Source organism: Arachis hypogaea, chromosome 5 (assembly GCF_003086295.3).
Source record: "Arachis hypogaea cultivar Tifrunner chromosome 5, arahy.Tifrunner.gnm2.J5K5, whole genome shotgun sequence".
In the NCBI taxonomy this organism is placed as follows: domain Eukaryota; kingdom Viridiplantae; phylum Streptophyta; class Magnoliopsida; order Fabales; family Fabaceae; genus Arachis; species Arachis hypogaea.
In genome coordinates, this window is record NC_092040.1 from 88,013,270 (window position 1) to 88,034,725 (window position 21,456).

At 29.7% G+C, this 21,456-nt stretch overlaps 2 protein-coding genes across 31 annotated transcripts; both read left to right on the plus strand.

Moving 5' to 3' along the window:
• Nucleotides 1-3,579: 3,579 nt before the first annotated feature.
• LOC140184713 (coatomer subunit beta'-1-like) lies at nt 3,580-10,277 on the plus strand. 30 transcript variants are annotated; one of them, XM_072237365.1, is made up of 11 exons: nt 3,580-3,909; nt 4,830-4,925; nt 5,772-5,920; nt 6,377-6,445; nt 6,898-7,060; nt 7,147-7,210; nt 7,344-7,520; nt 7,695-7,755; nt 7,844-7,994; nt 9,515-9,574; nt 10,000-10,277. In XM_072237365.1, the coding sequence occupies exons 7-10, from the start codon at nt 7,428-7,430 to the stop codon at nt 9,558-9,560; spliced, it is 351 nt and encodes a 116-aa protein (XP_072093466.1). In that variant the 5' UTR covers nt 3,580-3,909; nt 4,830-4,925; nt 5,772-5,920; nt 6,377-6,445; nt 6,898-7,060; nt 7,147-7,210; nt 7,344-7,427; the 3' UTR covers nt 9,561-9,574; nt 10,000-10,277. The 30 variants fall into 30 exon arrangements, 17 of the variants coding, with proteins under 17 accessions (XP_072093466.1, XP_072093455.1, XP_072093456.1 ...); XR_011882210.1 differs by lacking the exon at nt 10,000-10,277 and having other exon boundaries at nt 6,882-7,060; nt 7,695-7,786; nt 7,862-7,994; nt 9,515-9,744; XR_011882211.1 differs by lacking the exon at nt 10,000-10,277 and having other exon boundaries at nt 6,926-7,060; nt 7,839-7,994; nt 9,515-9,744.
• Nucleotides 10,278-18,067: 7,790 nt separating this feature from the next.
• On the plus strand, nt 18,068-20,434 carry LOC112801756 (NAC domain-containing protein 96-like). The gene is made up of 4 exons (XM_025844659.3): nt 18,068-18,444; nt 18,533-18,786; nt 19,117-19,686; nt 19,791-20,434. The coding sequence occupies exons 1-4, from the start codon at nt 18,252-18,254 to the stop codon at nt 19,863-19,865; spliced, it is 1,092 nt and encodes a 363-aa protein (XP_025700444.1). The 5' UTR covers nt 18,068-18,251; the 3' UTR covers nt 19,866-20,434.
• Nucleotides 20,435-21,456: the final 1,022 nt, after the last annotated feature.

Consider the following 21,456-nt stretch of genomic DNA (forward strand, 5'->3'; position numbering starts at 1 on the left):
GTAAAGCATACAAGCCCTAATAACTTGTATGCAGAGCTTTTCTCTATATTTTAATAGTGTAATACTATTTTTTTTATTTTTTGTTATATTTAATATGTTGAAAATATAAAAAAAATCAATATATTGAATGTAAGTTTGTGGCCCAGAAAATAAAGAATTGTTACATAACTTTTCAAGCCAATATCCATGTGTTTTAGTTGGTTGTTTTAGAAAAATTAACAATTCAATTAGGGTTATTTAGTCGTTACAATAGTTACTAAATGACAAGAGTAAAATTAGCAATCTTTTAATACCAATGAACATCATATTCCAATATTTGTCAGTGAACATGCGATAATTTTCCTAACTTTTATTCTAATATTTTATAAAAAAATTATTAGATTATACTATAGTTTTATCTTAAAGCCATCAATACCTTTTAATTTTTTTTTTCAAGACAAATATTTATATTGGACCCAACTCACAAAAGACTAACATTCGTCCGTCATATTAAACGCAGCCCACATATATATTATAAAAATATTAAATTTGTATTGATTATATTAAACACTAAAATCAGACATTAATTAACCATGGCTATAGGCCAATACAACTAATTCATACTGCTAAGTTTTGAACAATTGCTGTAAATGTCTTTTTCACGGTACTTGTCTTTTACAAAAACTTTAATTAAGGAAATTACACATGTCTTCTACACGTGTAAAAGATTTTTTCTTTCTACACACTAGTAATAGTATTGATTATTGACTACAAGTCTATAAGGTAGAGTTTGGTAAAAAGATCAAGACTGAGAGATTGAGATTAAAATTGAGAGATAGAGATAGAAACTGAGAGATAGAAATAAAAATAAATTTTATTATGTTTGGTGTAAAAAAAATACAAAATTAAGTTACGTTTCAATATCCTATTTAATTTTAAATAAATACAGAGACTAAAATGAGGCTAATGACCAATTACCCCTATTTTAAAATTAAAGCATCACAAAATCTCCAAATGATAAAACCTGAAATTCCTAATTCCGACTTCCTTTGACTAACTTATTATAGAGAAGACTAATTTCAGGAGTTCGTATTGTGCCTAGATTGCTACTTAATTCTCGCATCAAATCCATTGATAGCTTTTGTTTAACTTTAATTTCATATTTGCACTTGCTTCCATAATTCCAAACATACATGATAAAAAACATTATCACAGCAAAGATCAATATAATCCAACTTTCATCTGCAACACTCCCTAAAACAGATTGGTCATTTCATTAGTTAAGAACCTTCTTCCTTTAATTAGCGTTTACCTTCGCTATTTTTCTGGAAATTTTTTGAAGTCACCACATTGGTCATTGGTCCACAAACAGTGACGGGCATGGGCGAATGTGCAGGGACAGACATGACTAATGCACAGGGATGATCAGTGGCGACAACGTAGGATGATCGGTGGTGACGGCACAAGGACGAACGGCGGCAGCAATGCAAGGACGAGCGGCGGCGGCAACGCAGGGACGAGCGGTGGGAGAAGAGAGTTGGTTGAGTGTGAAGAGAAAGGAGAAGCCAAATGGGTAGAGTTGGATTTTTAAGTTTTGATTGGGGGTATTTTAGGTACAAAATGTTATTAAAGTTTCAGTCCCCGTCTTTAAAATTTTCAGTCTTCAATGTCTCTACTTTTTGGAGGTACTGAAATACTAAAATTTTGAAAATAGAGATAGAAATTTAAGTACCAGTCTCTGGCTCAACAAACATAATACTGAATCTCTGTCTTTTCAGTCTCAATTTCAGTCTCTGCAAACAAACGCTATCTAAGGGTTGTGCTATTGTGCTGAATGAAATTTGTTTTCCAAGCTACTGAAACAATGTGGCTATATTAAGGGGTTAACACGTGTTGTGACGCTGCAAAAAACCCTGCAAATTGCTGCTGCATTTGCAGAACTCGTAGAAACTGTCAGAGAAACTGTTGGTAGTGTTGCTGGATTAGTAATAGGTAATTCCATGATTAATCTGTTAGGATTTTTGTCTGCTGTCCTGAAGAATATTTTTTATCTATGGTGTTTGGGTTTAGCTTTTTTATCTGGTCTAAATATTGTGTGATCCATACAATATGACGCTAATAACATTATGGAGCAAGAAAAAATATGATATTAACCTAAAAAATAATAATAACAATAACAAAAAAACACCAGAAGCAAGTGTGTGCTAGGGTATGAAGCCAATAAATTGGGTTTTTATATTTCTGTTAGATACTTTTTCATCATTTTTTAGTTGGTTTAATAGTACCGACACTAATCAATCCTGCTCCCGTTGTTTCTCCTTCATACCCTTCAATTTTTCAGGCCTTTTAGAATCTTCTGCCGTCAGCCTTTGCCCTCTTGACACCGACAAAGAGTCTGAGTTATTCTAACTCTTTTAACACTTTTTTTCACATTATTATTATTATTATTATTATTATTATTATTAAACGGAGACTAAGTTCAAAGAAAAAGAAGAATTGCAACATTATCCTAATCCATTTATTTTACAAAAATAATTCAACTACAAAAAATATTACTAAGCTCAAAATAAAAAAAACTAAAAAATTTAATCATAATCATTATAACAAAATAATACTTATCTGATTATTATTATTATTATTCTCCTAGCCCAAATAACACAAATCTTCATCCATTTCATTTGTTTTTTTATTATTTCTTTAACCCCTTTTATTATGTTGCATTCAAGTAACAACATAATTTCATCACTTAACAAAAATATTGGATTCAACATCCAAAAATAATTTAATTATCACCACCTCATTTTTAATGCTAACCTAATCTTGCATCAGTAAACATCAAATTGACCCACAATATCTATACTACCTGAATCTCTAATAGGACTTATCTCTTTTAATCAAGACAACTCTAACATATTTCACGTGTATTCATCAATAGATGTCCACTTTTTTTTTTCACATGCTGAAAAATTTGTCATTCTCACCATAGCAGTGCCCTACCTGAAATTGAAATACTAGCAGTTTTGTGGCGAGTAATTTAAAAATCAAAATGAGAAAAGAGCAAAGTAGTGTGAGAAGTGGGAAGACAAGTGAAGTAGTGGGTGATTATCTTATCGTGGATCAACCATTTTGTAGGGTAAAATACATTTTCACTTTTACATTGGCCAAGATTTATGTTATTTCAAATTTTCTATATTACATGTTTTTGGTGATGCCAAACAATGGCCAAACAAGTTCAACGAAGCCCATTAGTTTAATTACGGACTTACGGCAATGGATATATAACTGGCCTAGTATTGCATAAAAAAGAGTGTCCTAATAGAAACATCCATTATTTAAGTAAGTATCGGGAGTTTAAATTCCGCCTTATATATGCAGTAACTCATTGGTCAGCAACAGACTCTTAAATAGAGTTCACATCCGCGACAGATTAATCTTTACTGTTTGGATAAACAAAAAAAAAACATCCATTATTTCTAATTTTTTTTAAAAAGATACCTAAATTAGTCATATAGCTACGCTAAATTTGTGACTCTAATTCTGAGGGTCTCCATTAATTAACATTGTGACATTTATAATATAATTTTTTTGACCGTCCGTAATGGAGTTTATATCTCTTTCTACTTTTCTTTTTACTTTCCATTTCTTCTAAAGCCTTGTTTGCTGCCGTTTGAGATGAGATGAGAAGAGACAAGAAATAGAGAAAGTTCACCGTCGCAGTTCGCATTCGCCGTTCACCATCGCAGTTTGCGTTCGCTGTTCACCGTCGCTGCGTCACAGTTCACGTTCGCTGTTCACCGTTGCTGTTCGCGCTCGCCTTTCACTGTTCGTCGTCCCTCGCGTCGTCCTTTCTCTTCCCCTCTTTTATGTGTGCGAAACCTAATTCCCTATTTGGCGACTTTTTTCTTCTCTTCCAACCTCACTGAACACTGAGTATTTAATTCTTCTTCTACTATATTTTTCTCTGCAATTTCTTTATTGTTGCTGCAATTTACCATTATGATTATATCCTCATGTTCATACTTGCGATTGTTTCTTTGAATTCTCTTATATCATTTTAATTTTACCTGCACTCAACATGTTCAATGAAATGCTTCAACCAGATTTCTTTGAATGCTCTATTTGTTATTTCTTCTCTTGATTCCTTTGATGTTTTTTTAGGCCAGCAAGTTCATAATAATAATGTATGTGTGAGTACCAAATTGCCAACTTGAAGAGAATTATATGATCTCTAGTTCACCATTCTCATAGATTGAGATTGAGATATTGTAGGTAGCTAGGAGCCTAGGAATCAAATGTAGAACCAACCAAGTATTTATGAGAGTTTGTTGTCTCATAATTGTGATAGAAAGTAGAGACCAATAGGTTCAGTTAAAATCTTAAAATGGAACCATTATAGACTATCTGTCTATATGACTGATTTTATTAGTAGTTTTAGTGTTTCATACACTTGTTAAGCTTACCACATTTTTTTAATAATGATAACAATACTAAAATAATAATTAAAAAAACTGTATCTTCCATACGCATATAACTATTCATTAGCAAGAATAGGATGGTATGAGATGAGAAAGAACCTTATCTGAACCTGAATGTAATCCATTGCACACAATTCGATGAGCATGGGGTAAGCCACTGTTTTATAACTCACTCATGCATCTTCTTCTTTCTTCTACTCAATAAACTAAGTGCATAAATTTATTAAAATGGCAGTTAAATTTATGAACTCTTGCTAGACATAAATTGTTCTAAGGACTTGCTACAAAATTGTATTCAAAGGAGTTGATTAAAAATGATCAAAGTATAAATTGATCAAAGTATCGTTAAGCCTTTATTATTGATTTGCTTCACAGAGCTCAGAACTAGTTATCTGCTGTTGGTGCTTAGAAAAATAGTAAGAAAGCAACTCTAGTTCTCTGTCAAAAGTTGAAGAATTACTGGACAAAGAGGTGAGATCTCTAATACATGTTTCTTTTAAACCATTGTATTATTCTAGTTCTCTTTTCTTTCCCAAGTTTTCAACTATCACTACAACAAATTGAATATATAGCTACACTTATTGTTATTATTCTGAGTATTGAAAAAGCAAGAATGGCATTATACTGAATCTATATATATAGCTGAAGGGGCTCATAATAGTAGTAAGGTTATGTGTTACTCCTAACTTGGATGTAAGTTGAATGTGATGAATGAGTATAAATTTTCTATGACAATTATTTGTAACATTTTCAGTTGATGCTTTATTTATTTCTTGTTACTATTGTTAATTATTAAATTTTTCTATCCATTTGGGTAGTTGAATGATGAATTTAAGCGCTCCCTGTCAAAGAGTGTTATCAGATGCAGAATAGATTGCTCATTTTCCTTATTGTTTCCTAAAAAAATAATATAAAGATATAACATAATTTGACTGACTTGTATAAATCAAATCACTTTTATATTTTGAACTTAAATTAATTAAATGTCACTTTTATATATACACTTCATAATGGTTATCTCATGAGGCAGATTTCAGCTGAAGAGGTATTAACAACAGATTTCTTATTGTTAAAGTACTCCTCCTATGTAATTATCTTTTAGAAGAACAAACTCACTTGCATATTTAATATGAAAAAATTTTGTAGGGTGGTCAAAGTTCTAAAACTCCTATGTGTATTTTGCTTCTGTAGTTAGAAGAATCAACAAATCTAAGATTTGCTTTCTGTTTTCCATTTTCTTTACACTTTGCTAAGATTTGTTTGTCTTTTATGTATATATGGATTGGAATTATTACATGGATAAAACCTATGAAACAGATATGGGATTATCAGACTAAAAATTGTGTCCAGACTTTGGAGGGTCACACACACAATGTATCTGATGTATGCTTTCATCCTGAGCTCCCTATAATTATTACTGGTTCTGAGGATGGTACAGTACGAATATGGCACTCCACAACGTATAGGTAATTGGAGATTCATAGAATACTAAGTTCTAAGCTTATCTTCAATTTGCTTAGTTCCTTATGGCCTTTCAGCCAATTGTCATCAATAACTTGTGGAACTTGAATAATTTAACTAACCTTGACCTTTGATCATATGTAATGAGGGTTTATAACACTTTTTTCTCCCCTAGAAACAATGATATTTTGTCTCATGTTTCTTTTTAACCTTTCCTCTCATGCTGTTTTTGTTAAAAGATTATACTCTATAGAGAGTTCTTTTTCATGACAATGATGCCTGGATTTGAGATTCACCAGAGTGGAATGGATTTCATCTGATTCTTCTAATTGTATTAACAATTTTTCCATCAATTAAGCTTTCCTTTCTAGACTTGAAGATTGACTAAAACTAGTTTGAAGTATGGATATGAACATATTGTGGCCATTTAACAATTTTATGGTGGTTTAATCTGCTTTCAGGCTTGAGAATACATTGAACTATGGTCTTGAAAGAGTTTGGGCTATTGGATGCCTCAAGGGTTCACGTCAGTGAGTTTTTTTTTAAAAAAAATAGATATAGTTTCTACAAGTCTTGTAGAGGCTCATTGCTTATCCCCTTGAATCATGTCAAATAGGACAATATTATCATTTCTTGCCTCAATAATGAATGAAATCTTCACATTTGAGTAGATACTGATGAGAAAACTGTTTTTTCTCCTTATAAGTTAAGAAATATTTTTTTTTGGTAAAATTTAATTTAAGCATTATAAAACAACATTGTTTCCATCCGAAATATAATTTTAATAAATCTAAAAATTATCTACCTATGAAAATTTATCTCAATAAAATCCTTGTTTGACAAGGGGCTAAGTGCTTGCAATGCTTTGAGATGGGCACTATATTTTTAAAGATTGCCTGATTTGGGTTCCCAAAATAAAATTTGTATTAATTTTGCTATCTTTGAAGTGAAATAATTATTCTCCAGGAAAATTTGATTGTAGTGAGAATTATGTTTTCTTTCAAGAAAAGAAGAGTATCCGGCCAACATTTTCAGCTGAACCAATATTTGGTGGCACTGTACTGGCAATGTGCTCAAATGATTTCATTTTCTTTTACAATTGGGCTGAATGCAGGTTGATTCGTCGGATTGATGTTAATGTGAAAGTAAGTGCTTTCATGAGGTGAAGTGTAGTTTTCTATTTTTTGCTATGTAAGTCGTCGTTAATCTTTTAAAATATTTATTGTGCCAGATCCTTTATTAGGCTGATAGTGGTGATTGCAAGTTACACATCATTCTACATCTTGAAGTACAACGTGAGGATTCTAATTAAATTGATCCTTTTATCTACAGTTGATTTTATCCGAACACACAAAAAAGGGGGGAAATTTTATTGGGTTGCAATTTGCTAGTCAGGCACAATAAAAATTTTAACTTCCACTTTTGCAGCGTGATGTTGTTGCATCATATCTTGACAGTAAAACGGCCGTTGATGAGCAAGGTGTTGAAGATGCCTTTGAGCTCCTCCATGAAATGAATGAGCATGTGAGAACAGGGATCTGGGTTGGGGATTGTTTTGTCTACAACTATTCTTCTTGGAGGCTTAACTATTGTGTTGGTGGAGAGGTATTACCAATTTTTTCTATTTGGTTCAATTTGAAAGATCTTCTAATTCTCATGTTTATTGAACTCCTTGTTATCACCTCTACGTCTTGATAAGTTTATTCGTTGCGGAGAGAAGGATTTATTTTACTACTTGGCTCAGTTAAGGCTTCTTGATAAATACCATTATGAATTTAGGTGACTACAATGTCTCATTTGGACCGTCCTATGTACTTGTTGGGATATCTTGCCAGCCAAAGTAAGGTTTACTTGATAGACAAAGAGTTCAAGTAAGTGCAGTCTTTGTATCATTTGATATCACATATTACACTAATAGTGTAGTGCAGTGCTTGATTATATTTCAGTTCTTGATGGTTTCAATGTAATGGGATACACACTACTTTTGAGCTTGATTGAGTACAAGACTCTTGTGATGCGTGGTGACTTGGATAGGGCCAATGAAGTTCTACCATCCATTCCTAAAGAGCATCACAACAGGTACTAGCTCATTAATAGCACATCACTTCTTGCCCACTTTGTTATGGTATTCTTAACACTGAATTGTTGTTATTGTTATTGCTTAATGTTCTTTCATGATACAAGTGTATAGTCTCATATTTTGCAGTTTTACCCATCTTCTTAATGTAGAGGGTGTATTGTTCTACTTTCTAAATTAGGAATTCAGTTCTAAAGCTTGGTTCTAAGATGTCATATATGTGTCCTAGTTAAAATGGATTTTTTTTCAATAATTAAATAAAAAAAATTTATATTTTCCCCAACATGATTTTTGGACTTTAATTCCTAAAATACGATTTTTTGTGGGTATTTAAGCAAGTTCGCCGGACCCTTCGGCAAACTCTATAAAAATTCGCAAATTCGCCTAACCAAACGGCGAACTCCCTTTTAAGTTTTTTCAATTCCGCGTTATCATCATCTCCAAATAGTATATAGATCTACAAACAGTATATAGGAATACACAAAAATATACGGGCAACAATTATGGCTTCTTCAACGATTTTTTTAATTATAAATTAAAAAAATAAGCCATATTTAACCATGGCAACTATTGTTATCGTCTCTAAAAATATATTTAATTATTTTTTTTTAATTTATAATTAATTTTTTTGTTAAATATGGCTTATTTTTTTAATTTATAATTAAAAAATCCTTGAAAAAATAATGCTGGTTGTTCGTGTATTTTTGTGTATTTCTATATATTGTTTGTAGATTTGTATACTATTTGGAAATGATGATAACGCCGAATTGAAAAAACTTAAAAGGGAGTTCCCCAGGCGAACTTGCCAATTTTTATAGAGTTCGATGGACCAATGAAAAAAAATCGTATTTTGGGAATTAAAGTCCAAAAATCATGTTTGGGGAAATATAAATTTTTTTATTTTATTATTGAAAAAATCCTAGTTAAAATTATATACTTGTTTTTATGGTAGTGTGGTTCGATTTCTGGAATCACAAGGCATGATAGAGGATGCTCTTGAAGTAGCTATTGACCCTGACTATAGGTTCGAATGTTCAATCTAGCTATGCAGCTTAGGAGATTAGTGGTTGTAAAAGTAAGTTAAAAAAATTTCATGTGCTTGAAAGGAGATAGCCTTTGACTTAAAGTTTTATAATGTAACTTACTGATTACTTTCTTGTTTCACTTTAAATTATGAGAACTACTCATCCTTTTTTCTCCTCTTCGATCGGAGCATTACCACAGAAGTGCAGAGTGAGTCTAAATGGAAGCAGTCGAGAGAAATAGACATGTCTACTGAAAAAGTGTTTTTCTTTATAAATGCTGATCATAGTAGGATTTTAAATATTTATTGTTATTGTCACTGTTAGTAATGATCTAGGGGTTTTGATGTTGATCATTTTTCTTAACTAATGGATTTCTAGCATGGTTTAATTTCATCTTTATTAGCATGTTTATTTACTGCATTTCATGAATTCTCATAAAATTGTTATTGGCAATATTTTTCAAATGCATTCTAATCATTGCATTATTTCATTTGCAGAGGACAAGAGTTGCTTGTGAAGCAATTGTTGAAGCTGGTGAAGTGAAGTTGCGGAGAAAAGTTGAGGATTAAGTTATAAGTACAATTGTTAGCTTCATATGTTTGGATTAAGTTGGGATTTTTTGAATTTACATTTTATGGATTATTTTATGAATTTTTTGAACCTAGACTGTGAAATTAATGCGTGAACATAATCTGTGAATTGAATCTAATGCATTAGTTTTGATTAATTATTTGCAATTTATAGCAAACGCTCAGGTGTAGATCAGAACTTTTTGGGTGTATTTTTAGGGAGGTTTGGGTGTATTTTAGGAAAGTTTGGGTGTATTTACAGTTTATGGTTTTTCTTGTTATTTTTAATTGATTTATTGTCGTTTGGGTGTATATCAGGAGTCTTTGGGTGTATGTTACTTTGATTGTTATTTTTTTATGAGGTGCAGAAATTCTATAGTATTTTATTGTTTTTAACATGTTGTATTTTGTAGCCCCTCTCTGTTGTTGATGAGCAACTTGTTCCCAAGATTGGAATGACTTTTAAAAACCTTGAAGATGCTGCAAAATTATATAAGGACTATGCCAAGGCTGCAGGTTTTTTCTACAAGAGTTCGGAGTACAAATAAAAAGGGTGTATAGTTACAAAATATGGGTGTAAACCATAGTTTTTCTTGGGTGTATTTTTGAACTTTCTTGTGTTTGAAATTTTACATACATATATATATTTCAGAATATGTTGTTTATGTTATAAATTATTTTTTATTTTTTATTATGGTATAGGATTTAGGGTTTAGGGTTTAGAGTTTAAGAGTTTAAAGGTTTACGGGTTTAAGGGTCTAGGGGCTTAGGGTTTAGGGTTTAGGATTTTAGCGGTTTAGGGATAAAGCATTAGGGGATAGAAGTCTGGTGTATATTTAACTTTCCTTGGGTGTAAGATGAGATCTTATGGGTGTAAAAATCAATAATTTAGGCGGTTTAGGGTTTAGGGTTTAGGCTTTTAGGATTTAAGGTTTAGGGTTTAGGATTTAGGGTTTAGGATTTTAGGGGTTTAGGAATAAAGCATCATGGGATAGAAGTTTGGTGTATATTTAAAATTTTTTTTTGATGTAAAATGAGATCTTATGGGTGTAAAAATCAATGATTTCAGTATAGTAGGTTGGGTGGTTTAGGGTTTAGGTTTTTAGGGTTTAGTGTTTAGGGTTTAGGGTTTATGTTTTAGGGTTTTGAGTTTATGGTTTAGGGTTCTAGGGTTTTAGGTTTTAGGGTTTAGTTTTTAGGGTTTAGGGTTTAGGGTTTATGAATTTAGAGTTAGGATTTAGGGTTTAGAGTTTAGGGTTTTAGGGATAAATCATTAGGGGGGATAGATGTTTGGGTGTATAATCAACATTTTTTGGGTGTAAAATTCCAGGTTGAGTGTATATTTGGTTTGATGTTTTCCTTCATATTATAGTACCTGTAAATCAGACATTTTGAATACACCAGAGAGAGTTTAATTATGAAAAAAATTTTACTTATAATTAGATCAAATATATTTACATCATGTGTTCAATTTCTTACAAGAGTATATAACAGTTACATTAATCAATGACAATATCATTAGAATCTATCTGATAAAATGGACTCAATAAAAATGAGGATGGCCTGGAAAGTCTTATTGCATCACTTCTCCTCGCTCATATTTCTGAATTTCTCACTCAACAAATGGGTTGCACACTTTAGGTCCTTGGTTTGCTGTAAACAAAGCAAAATTAGAGTTAGATATATTTCTATTATGAAAAACTTATTTGATCAAAGACATATATTTGTTCTTACATTTTTTTCAACTTGGTTTTTGCCTTCCATTTTTACTGCAATGAAAAATACACCCATAGATATCAGTCAGATACACCCATAGATCAACCACATACACGCAAATCGATTTCATAAGTATTTAATGTGGTCAGTTCAAAATGATGTTCAATTGACTCAAATATCGATAAATATACAAGCTCAAGCATATTACAATGTCAAGCAATATACACCTAAGGACAAGCAGTATTAGAACATTTGCAACAGTTGACTATATTAAATTATATGAGTTCAAAAATATACACCCAACAATCAACTATATACACCCAACAAATTACTCAATATACACACAAAAATTAGTTAGGAGAAGAACTAGAACAAGAAGAACAGTAAAAGCTAGAACAAGATGAACGGTAAAAACTTAGATGAGGCACATACACCCAAACCGATTTCATAAGTATATAATTAGATCAGTTCAAAATTATGTTCAATTCACTGAAACATGGATAAATATACAAGCTCTAGCAATATTACAATGTCAAGCAATATATACCCAAGGACAAGCAATATTAGAACATTTGCAACAGTTGATTATATTACATGATATGGGTTTAGGAATATACACCCAATAAATTACGCCATATACACCCAACAATCAACCATATACACCCAACACATTACGCCATATACACCCAAAAATCAACCATATACACCCATACAAATTACTCCATATACACCCAATAAATTAAGTAATATACAGCGAAAAATCAGTTACGAGAAGAACTAGAACAAGAAGAACAGTAAAACCTAGAACCACTTTGAAGAACAGTAAAACATAGAGGAACTTACAAGAAGAGTAAAACCTAGAATAAGAAGAACAGTAAAAACAGTGATATGAGATTTAGAACAAGAAGATCAGTAAAACCTAGAAGAACATTGAAGAATAGTAAAACCTAGTTCTTCGATTTTGAAATCAGAAATAAAAACGTGGAAAATGTACAAGATGAGTAAAACAGTAACGTACCTTGAATAATATTTTGTTGATGGTTTCTGCTAATATTCGTGACGAGTTAGAATGTCTCTTCAGTTTGGAATGTTGCTCGAAACTTGAGGATTTGTGTTATCTTTGAAGGAGAAGAGGAAGAGTGAGCCATAACGAGCGGTTTTTTTGAAGCGTAACCGTTTGAGTGACGCGCGTGGAATTGACGCTCCATTCAAAGGGAGAGAGTGCGCGTGGATTAAACCTGGGTTGGGCCAACTTGTAAGAGTTGTATGCGTTATTTGCATGTATGTGTAGCAAGGCCCATAATTAAATTAGTCTCCGAAAGATAAGATATCTTTAAATTTATTTTTGAAAGATTTTTTCAATCAAATTGATCCATTAAAGATTAAAAATTAATCATACTAGTATTTTTACCCGTAATAACATTACGAGAATATAAATTTTTTAAAACTACGGTCCATTTTGTTCTAACAGTATAGATTATGCATGACACAAAAGATTTATAAAAATCAAACTACTTTTACAGAAAAAGTCATAAATTGACAAAAATCTCTGATTAAGAAGGTCAATGTATTTGTAGATAAAAATCAAATAATAAGATTTTTAGTTATTATTTTTATATGAAAAAGTTAAATTTTTTATTAATAATTAATTTTCACATTTGTTATCTAAAATTTAAAACAATTTAACGTGTATACTTTTACATTTAATTAGGTGTTAACTGTTAAGTCTGTTGCACAAATAGAAATAATTAATTTTTATGCTTACTATTTAAAAATAATATTTTTTTCTCTCTATGTATATAAAAATATAATTAGATATTAGCATAAAAAATTATACTGATAGTTATAAAATTAATTCAAAATTAATTTTTTTAAATAATTAAATCTTGATTCTGACTTTAATTATAACATTAGTATTCTCTCCAAATTATATTTAATAAATATTTAAAAGAAGAGAAATAAAAATATAGATTTAAAAGATAAGCGGTAAAAATTTAAAGCTAAATCAAAAAATAAAAAATTATGTATATAATAATAATATTTTTTATTTAAATTATATTACTTTGTTAATTTTATTTTCTGTAGAAGAGAAAGATAGAAAAAATAGAGAATGAGAGAAAAGAGAGAAAAAGATAAAGATGAAAAATGAGAGTGAGAATGAGAGTTTGTTAATTTTGGAAGAAAAAGTTTTATTTTAATTATAAAAAATATTGGATGGCATATTTTGATTTGTCAAATTATTAATATAAAATATAAATTATATATAAAGTAAAAATAGTAGAGAGAAATAGAAAAATGGAGAAAGGTAGATGAGAGAATTTAGTAAAGGAGTTTATTAATTTTGAAAAAAAAATATTCTCTCTCAATTTTAATAAGAGAGTGTCATGTGACATATTTGATTATTAAATTAGATAGTAATGTATGATACATAATATAGGTATATTTCAATTTTAATTTTAATGCAATTAAAGAATGTTATGTTGCACATTTTGATTGTCAAATTAGTAATTAGTCGTTGATATTGATAATGATATATAAAATAGATAGAGTGGTTGAAAGAATGAGAGAAATAGAGAAAGGAAGAGGGAGGAGGGGGAGAATTCTTTAATTTTGGAGGAAAAGATTTGATTTCAATTACAATGAAGGAGTGTCATGTGACGCACTTTGGTTGTAAAATTAGTAAGGAAGAGGGAATAATAATTCTTTAATTTTAGAGAGAAAGATTTAATTTCAATTACAATTAGAGAATGACATGCGGCACATTTTGATTGTAAAATTAGTAAGGAGGAGAGAAAAATTCTTTAATTTTAGAGGGAAAGATTTGATTTTAATTACAATGAGAAAGTGACGTGGGGCACATTTTGATTGTAAAATAATAGATATAATAGATTTGTCCTTCAATCACTCCATTAATAATTTTTATCAACAAATGATGTTGTGCATTAATTGACAACAGATGATACTTGCCATGTCTAATTGAATATTGACCAAATATGTTTACAAAAATCTGTTAATTTAGTTATTTTTCCCAATTACATAAATCCTATTCTCAATTAAGATCTAGCGACTAAATTAATAGATTCTCAAAACATATTTAATTAGCGTCCAATTAGATATGTTAGCTGTCATATATATTATCAATTAATTATTCACATTATCAATCATTGACAGAAATTATTGATTGAGTAATCGAAGAACAAATATTATTATTTGACAATTTTTAAAAGACTAATTTAATTGATAAAATTTTTTAAGAACAAATTTAAAGAACATCTCATCTTTTAAAGATAATTAACTATTAATCTCTCTTTCTATATATATAAATGGCCTTTTTCATATTGTATAAGTTCTTCATCCATATCATAAATGAAACAAAGAAAAAGAACAGATGTTCGCAACTAATTTACAACTCTCGTTGATTAATATTAATAGACATTAGAAAAAAAATTGTTAATGGACATTGAAAATGGTCGATTAGAGATAGAATTGGCAATGGTAGAATAGAATAAGGTTTAGACCTTATTCGCAGGTTGAAAATTTCTTAAAATTTTATCCTATTCTATTCGCGAGTTGAGAATCTCTCAACCCTAACCCTACTTGTACTCTAAAATTCTAAACCCTATCCTACCGACTCTACTTGCAGAAACATAAAAAACTTTTAAACAAATATAAAATTCAACCATTCCAAATTTCATACATATTAATAAAATAGAAAATAAAAAATTAAATATAAATTAAAATTAAAAACAATAAAATCTTAAAGAAATTCAGTATAAAATTACAAATAATATGATCATCAATTAGCTTAGTACCTAGTGATTATTTCAAATTTTTATAAAAAGAAAATTGTGAATTCAAAATTCACTTTTTTCACTATATATATATATATATATATATATATATATATATATATATATATATATATATATAATATTAGAAGTACGGGTAGAATATGATAGAGTAGGATATACCCTAAATTTATACCTTACCCTATCAGTATACAAATTCGTACAAAAAAAACACAGTCAATTTTAAAGGTGTATTTAGTTTAATTTTTAAAACATGTTCAATCGTCTAAATTTTAAAATATTTTATTTGACTATTATTTTTGTTTGAATGCAAATATGATTCTGTATTTTAATTTTCATTCACTGGAAACAAATGATGGCTTTTGAATTTATCTTTCATTAAAAATATTTCTTTCTGTTCTGCTAGTTTTGTCATTTAATCTCATTTGTAAGAAGAGATACTAGAAATAATATTTTTTCTTCGTTTTCCATTTAATCATTAGACTTTTTTATTTATTTTTTTATGGCTATACTTTGTAAATAAATGTTTTTTATATTATTATTTTTAGTACTTTTTTTAAGTTTTGATTTTTTAATCAATTTTTTATTTATTTTTCTTATTCATAATATGAATGTTTTTGTTTAGATTTTTTTATGTTTTCTAATAATTTTTAATACTCAACGGCTCATTATTCATATATTTTTTAAATTATTTTTATTAATGCAAATTTTTTTATGTAATTTTTTTATTTTTTGTTTAACTTTGCATAATTTTCATTGTATTTTTGAATAAATATGTTCTTTATTTACTTATTGTTATTTTTTATAATATAAATTATTAATTTTACTAAAATATCAAATTAAAACAAAAAAATACCAAAGAAGAATATTGAAAAATGATGACAAAAAGAAAATACCAAAGAAGAGTACTAGTCTAGTATTGCACAAAAAAAATGACCTAAAAGAAATATCCATTTTCCACGCAAAGATATAGAATTGTAAATATAAAGTATTTTTTATATAGTCATTCTTATTTTTTTATAAATATAAAATATACTAAAGTAGAAGAGACTTTAGTATAGTCATCCATATATTTTATATTCTTCATAACTCTCAATAATAATAGATGTAGAAAATTGTCAATTGGAGAGAAAAAAAGGTTAATTGAAAGAAAAGGTTAAATTATACAGTTGATTTCTATATTTTTAGTAAAATTATAAATTTGTCCTTTACTTTAAAAGTTTATAATTGAATTTCTAAAGAGAATTAAAATTTATAATTGATTTAATCGAATATTATCAAAATATGCTAAAAATATTCTGTTAACATAGAAAATAGGTTGAAAATATTGTGTTAAATCAAACACTTCTTGAAAGATGAAAATTAAATTATAAATTTTAATTTTTTTAAGGACCAATTTACAATTTCACTAAAAATGTAAGAAGTAACTGTGTAATTTAACTAAAAGAAAATGATCATGTTAATTAATTGACTTTTTAAGTAATATAAAATAACGATTCAACTAAGAGATAAAATTTGATAAAACAAAATCAGTGCAACTAAATATCTGTTAAAAATTATCCAAAATCAAATTCAATAACTCAAAACATCGTTAATTTAGTAGGAACCATGATATCCAAGCATGTTAACTGCACCTCCAATTAAATTGAATAGAATAAGCTAAGATATTCTAATATTTTTCCTAAATTCTACTTGGTTTTCACTTAAAGATTTTGTGTGCATGGAAAGTTATGTAAAAAGTTTGTATTATTAGTTAGTGAAGAGAAATGCATTATTATTATATAAAAAAAATATTTTCTGCGAAGTGGTCATCCACGCATGCACTCAAACGAACATAATGCAGTGCTACAAATTAAACATCATAATTGTAAAATAGTATCCATTTCCTAATGTAATAAATTGATAAAGTAGGAGAGATACGAGTAGAATCTGAATCTGCAATCTGACGTGCGAAAGAACAATTGATAACAAGTAGAAGACGATGAAAGACTCAAGAATAAAGGAAAAGAACAAAAAGAGAGAACCAGTGATACATGAATTTTGAATTATTCACGTAAAATAAAGACACTCACATTATCAGTGTTTTATGTACAATGATTAAATAGTTAGATAAAATAACAAACCAACTGAATATTAAGTTAGCTCACTGTAAGAAAAAAGAACTGCTGCTACATTTTTTGCTTGTCACGCTTTAAGAGTGTGGACAAAAGAAAGGCAACAACTACGCTTTTATAAAGGTGAGATTAATTAGAGATTTGGTTACATCTTTCTGTGCCATGCTTTAAAAATGTAGCCGAAAAAGGTTAATCACACTTTTATGAGGAGAACGATTGATTAGTGATTTAATCACACTTTTTTTTGTCATTCTTCAAAAGCGTGGCTATAAAAAAATAAACAAGCGTACTGTAACAATTTTAAAACGTGCCCATATCTTTTAATTATTTGCCACTCTAAAAAAAGCTAGCAATAGAGTTTCCTAACTCTAGGTATAACAAACTAAGCATAACAAATCATTAGCAAACTGTACAAGAGCTGAATTTGAATTTGAATTTTATTCATGTTCATGTTTATCATATTTTGTTACAATGATGAGCAATATTTTAAGCCAAAATTATGTGTATTTATGAGAACTGAAAACAAGAAAGAAAGAGCAAATATTATATTAGATAATTTATGAAAGAGAATTTTTTTGGTGACTCGGTTATAAGAGAGATGATTGTCTTTTTCTTTACTATTAACTATTAACATGCAATAAAAATTTGATTAAAATATGATGTATTTGAAATTCTACAAAAAGATAAAAAATAAGTTCCAAGGTGATGTGAACAAGACAAATTTAGATGAATTAAGATAAGGAATAAAAAAAATGGGATGCAGAAATTAAGGAAACAATGGTAGAGGTGTGAGAGTGGGGATGAAGATAAAAGCGGAAGCACGGACTAGTTGCGATCGAAGTGTACATGCGAATGACACGTTAAAAGAATGGCATCAAACATGCTTGGTTCCCTCGCCGACCCTGTTTCACTCAAAGTACAAAGGCCTAAATTGGTGTACCAAATTGTTGTCACATACCAATAAACAAAGAACAGAACAACATATCTCTCTCTAACACCAAACCCTTTTACTTTCACCTTAGAATCATGGTGGATAGGGATTCAAGCGGAGCACGCATGTCAATAGCAGCTTCTTCCATGTTTCCTGGCTTTAGGTTCTGTCCCACTGACCATGAGTTGATCTCTTATTACCTCAGAAAAAAATTGGATGGTGACGAAGACAGTGTTCAGATTATTTCCGAGCTTGAACTTTGCACCTTTGAGCCTTGGGATTTGCCTGGTCAGTCCTATTCTTTCTTTTTGAATGATGTTGTTGCTTGTTTCTTGAGCCATGTAAATATATTTATTATAAAAATGTTTGAAAACAGAAAAATCGTTCATTAAATCAAACGATGAGTGGTTTTTTTTCTCGCGACGAGGGAGGAAGTATCCCAATGGTTCACAAAATAAAAGGGCAACTAAACATGGGTATTGGAAGGTCACAGGCAATGAACGACAGATAGAGTCTGGTCAAAATGTGATTGGTACCAAACGCACCTTGGTATTCTATGTCGGCCGAGCTCCTAAAGGCCAGAGAACTGAATGGATTATTCATGAGTATTGCATCAATGACAAATTTCAGGTTAATTGATTCACATATTCTCCTTCTGTTGACTGTGTAAGAGAGTACATGTATTATCAAGATTTAGACTACATCAAATCAAAATCTATTTAGGTAGTTTTGAATTAGTTGGTTAGAGTGAATCTTGGTTTAATTCTTGGGAGTACATAGCACTTTACAAGTGTCAATTCTCCTTATAACCAGCTTTGTTCATTCTTGGGAGTACATAGTATTTAGCATATATTTTCATAAAGACAATTTCGCTACTTTCGGTTCACTAGTTACCTTTACATGGCATAAATTTGATATTTACTTAAGTACAATAAGTAACACTTTTGTGTCTCGATTCAGGATTCTTTGGTGGTTTGTCGGCTCAAGAGAAACACAAAATTCCATGCGAGTGATAGTTCTAACAAAGCTTTACGCAAGAGTGGTGGTGGAGTCTCAGAAGGGGTTACAGTTCAAAGGAGCACTTGTGTGCCTATTCAAGATCGTTCTAACAAAACTTCATGCAAGAGTAGTGCTTCACGCAAGAGTAGTTGTGGAGTCTCGGAAGGGATTACAATTCAAAGGAGCACTTGTGCGCCTATTCAAGATCGTTCTAACAAAGCTTCACGCAAGAGTAGTTCTTCACGCAAGAGTAGTTGTGGAGTTTCGAAAGGGGTTACGGTTCAAAGGAGCACTTGTGTGCTTATTCAAGATCGTATTAACAAAGCTTCACGCAAGAATTGTTGTGGAGTCTCAGAAGAAGGAGTTACAGTTCAAAGGAGCACTTGTGTGCCTATTCAAGATAAAGAGGTTGGATGTAGTTTCAAGAAGGGTAACAATAATAATAGTTCTCCTTCTACTACTGCCCAAATTGAATCCAGTCGTATAGTTGCCAATGAAGCCAATCCCAAAGCTTCTTCCGGTCATTCTAAGGTAACTTGAACAATTGCATGAGAAAAGCAAGGAAATTACTTTATATGTTGTGATGTGTGGTTAGAAAGTGCGATGAAATTGAATGAAATTGTGATAACATGTAGGTGGTGGACGAAGTGGGTTATTATGCAGAGATCAACTTAGTTGATATCATCAACTTAGATGAAACAGCACTCTGACGGCCATAGCCCATAGCCACCACAAGGGACAACAAATAGAGAATCACGCGGTTTCTAGATCAAAGGTTTCAACACAACTTCTTGACCAATGCTCCAACCAATCATCAAACAAAATCAACACTTTCCTGCTATACGGTTTGCTGCTCTTCACTTTCTTCGTTTGCACTTTACTAGCTCTAAGCTTTTTTCTTATCGGGAAGTCTCAAACAACTGTATAATATTCTCCAGACCTCTCTCAGAGTTTAATTATGATTATTAATTAGTTAAAAATTTGGATTTTCTAAAATTTGAATTTCACTTTAAAGAATAAAGTGTGATCTTTTACAAATTATTTAAGGATAGAAGATCATATTTTATTCTCTAAAGAGAGAATAAAGTGAAATTCAAACTTTAAAAAATTCAAATCTATTAGTTAGTGTTTGTTAAATTGTATACAAAATTACAAAGAAATATGCACTCTTCATAGCGAAATAGTAAGGACCAGGATTATATTATTCATTACCTTACCAATGTTGAATGTATGAACATCATCACTAATATTAAATAACTAAAAGTATATGATTAAGCAATTGACTAGCACCTTCCTGATCAAATATGAAGATGTAGGCAGTGACATGTGGCTGATGCTGCGAGGAGGATATGGCCGTATGGTCATCGGCATGTCGTTAAATGTAGATTTGGCTCTTATATAGTTATATATGGGAAATTGCACCATCTCCACTATTACGCGTTTATTTTTGAAGGCTAGTATTTGCCCACAAAGATAACCCGCAACTTTTCATGCTTATCCCCTAATTATAAGGTGTAACACCGTTGCCGCTTATATTATACGTCACATTTATGCCCATACCATAAACGGTGTATTAATAATTAGTGATGCAACAATCAAATATAGAATATATATTAAAATAAAAAATAAATTAAATAATAAATATTTATGTATAAATATATGATAATTAATTTATTAGTTGATCTTTTATTATATACACATCATGTTACATTTCGTGTTTCGAAGAGGCAAAGCAACAAGCTTTGATCCTCATTATTCTCCATTCCGTTAAAAGCAATTTTAAAAAATCAAACAAAATTGTTGAAGGAAAAATCCTTACTAAAAGTTCAAGTCAAAGTTTAGATAGAAAAGATGACTGTTTTTTTATTTTAAAATAGATATCTTATGAAAATATTTTTATATAAAAATAATATTATAAATCGTTAGATAATTTATTTAAATTTATTTAATTAAATATGTTAAAATATTTAATAATTTATAATATTATTTTCATGCGAGATATAAAAATAACTATTGATTTTAAATGTACTAATCAATTATAAAAAAATGAATAACTTATATTTTTTATTAAGAAGGAGGAATAGCTTAGTTAATAGCAACTTTTATTATTTAAACAAAAATAAGCATGCTAAATTCTTGTAATGGTTTAGCTTGATTCAAAATTGTTGAAATTTAAACTAAATTTATCAATAATTTATAATCAAGTTGGAGAATTCAAATTGAGTTAAAATTTTTAGAAATTGATAGAAGTTTCATAAATTAAAAGATTACTTATTTAAGATGGTAAATATTGGTAAAACA

What these genes read in the sequence shown, in the direction of transcription:
- LOC140184713 (XM_072237365.1), top strand. Translation starts at nt 7,428, where the DNA reads ATGAATGAGCATGTGAGAACAGGGATCTGGGTTGGGGATTGTTTTGTC. An exon ending in GGGATATCTTGCCAGCCAAA is followed by an intron (nt 7,756 to 7,843) that starts GTAAGGTTTACT and finishes AGTGTAGTGCAG; the next exon opens with TGCTTGATTATATTTCAGTT. An exon ending in CCTAAAGAGCATCACAACAG is followed by an intron (nt 7,995 to 9,514) that starts GTACTAGCTCAT and finishes TTTCATTTGCAG; the next exon opens with AGGACAAGAGTTGCTTGTGA.
- LOC112801756 (XM_025844659.3), top strand. Translation starts at nt 18,252, where the DNA reads ATGGTGGATAGGGATTCAAGCGGAGCACGCATGTCAATAGCAGCTTCT. An exon ending in TGAGCCTTGGGATTTGCCTG is followed by an intron (nt 18,445 to 18,532) that starts GTCAGTCCTATT and finishes GTTTGAAAACAG; the next exon opens with AAAAATCGTTCATTAAATCA. An exon ending in GCATCAATGACAAATTTCAG is followed by an intron (nt 18,787 to 19,116) that starts GTTAATTGATTC and finishes GTCTCGATTCAG; the next exon opens with GATTCTTTGGTGGTTTGTCG.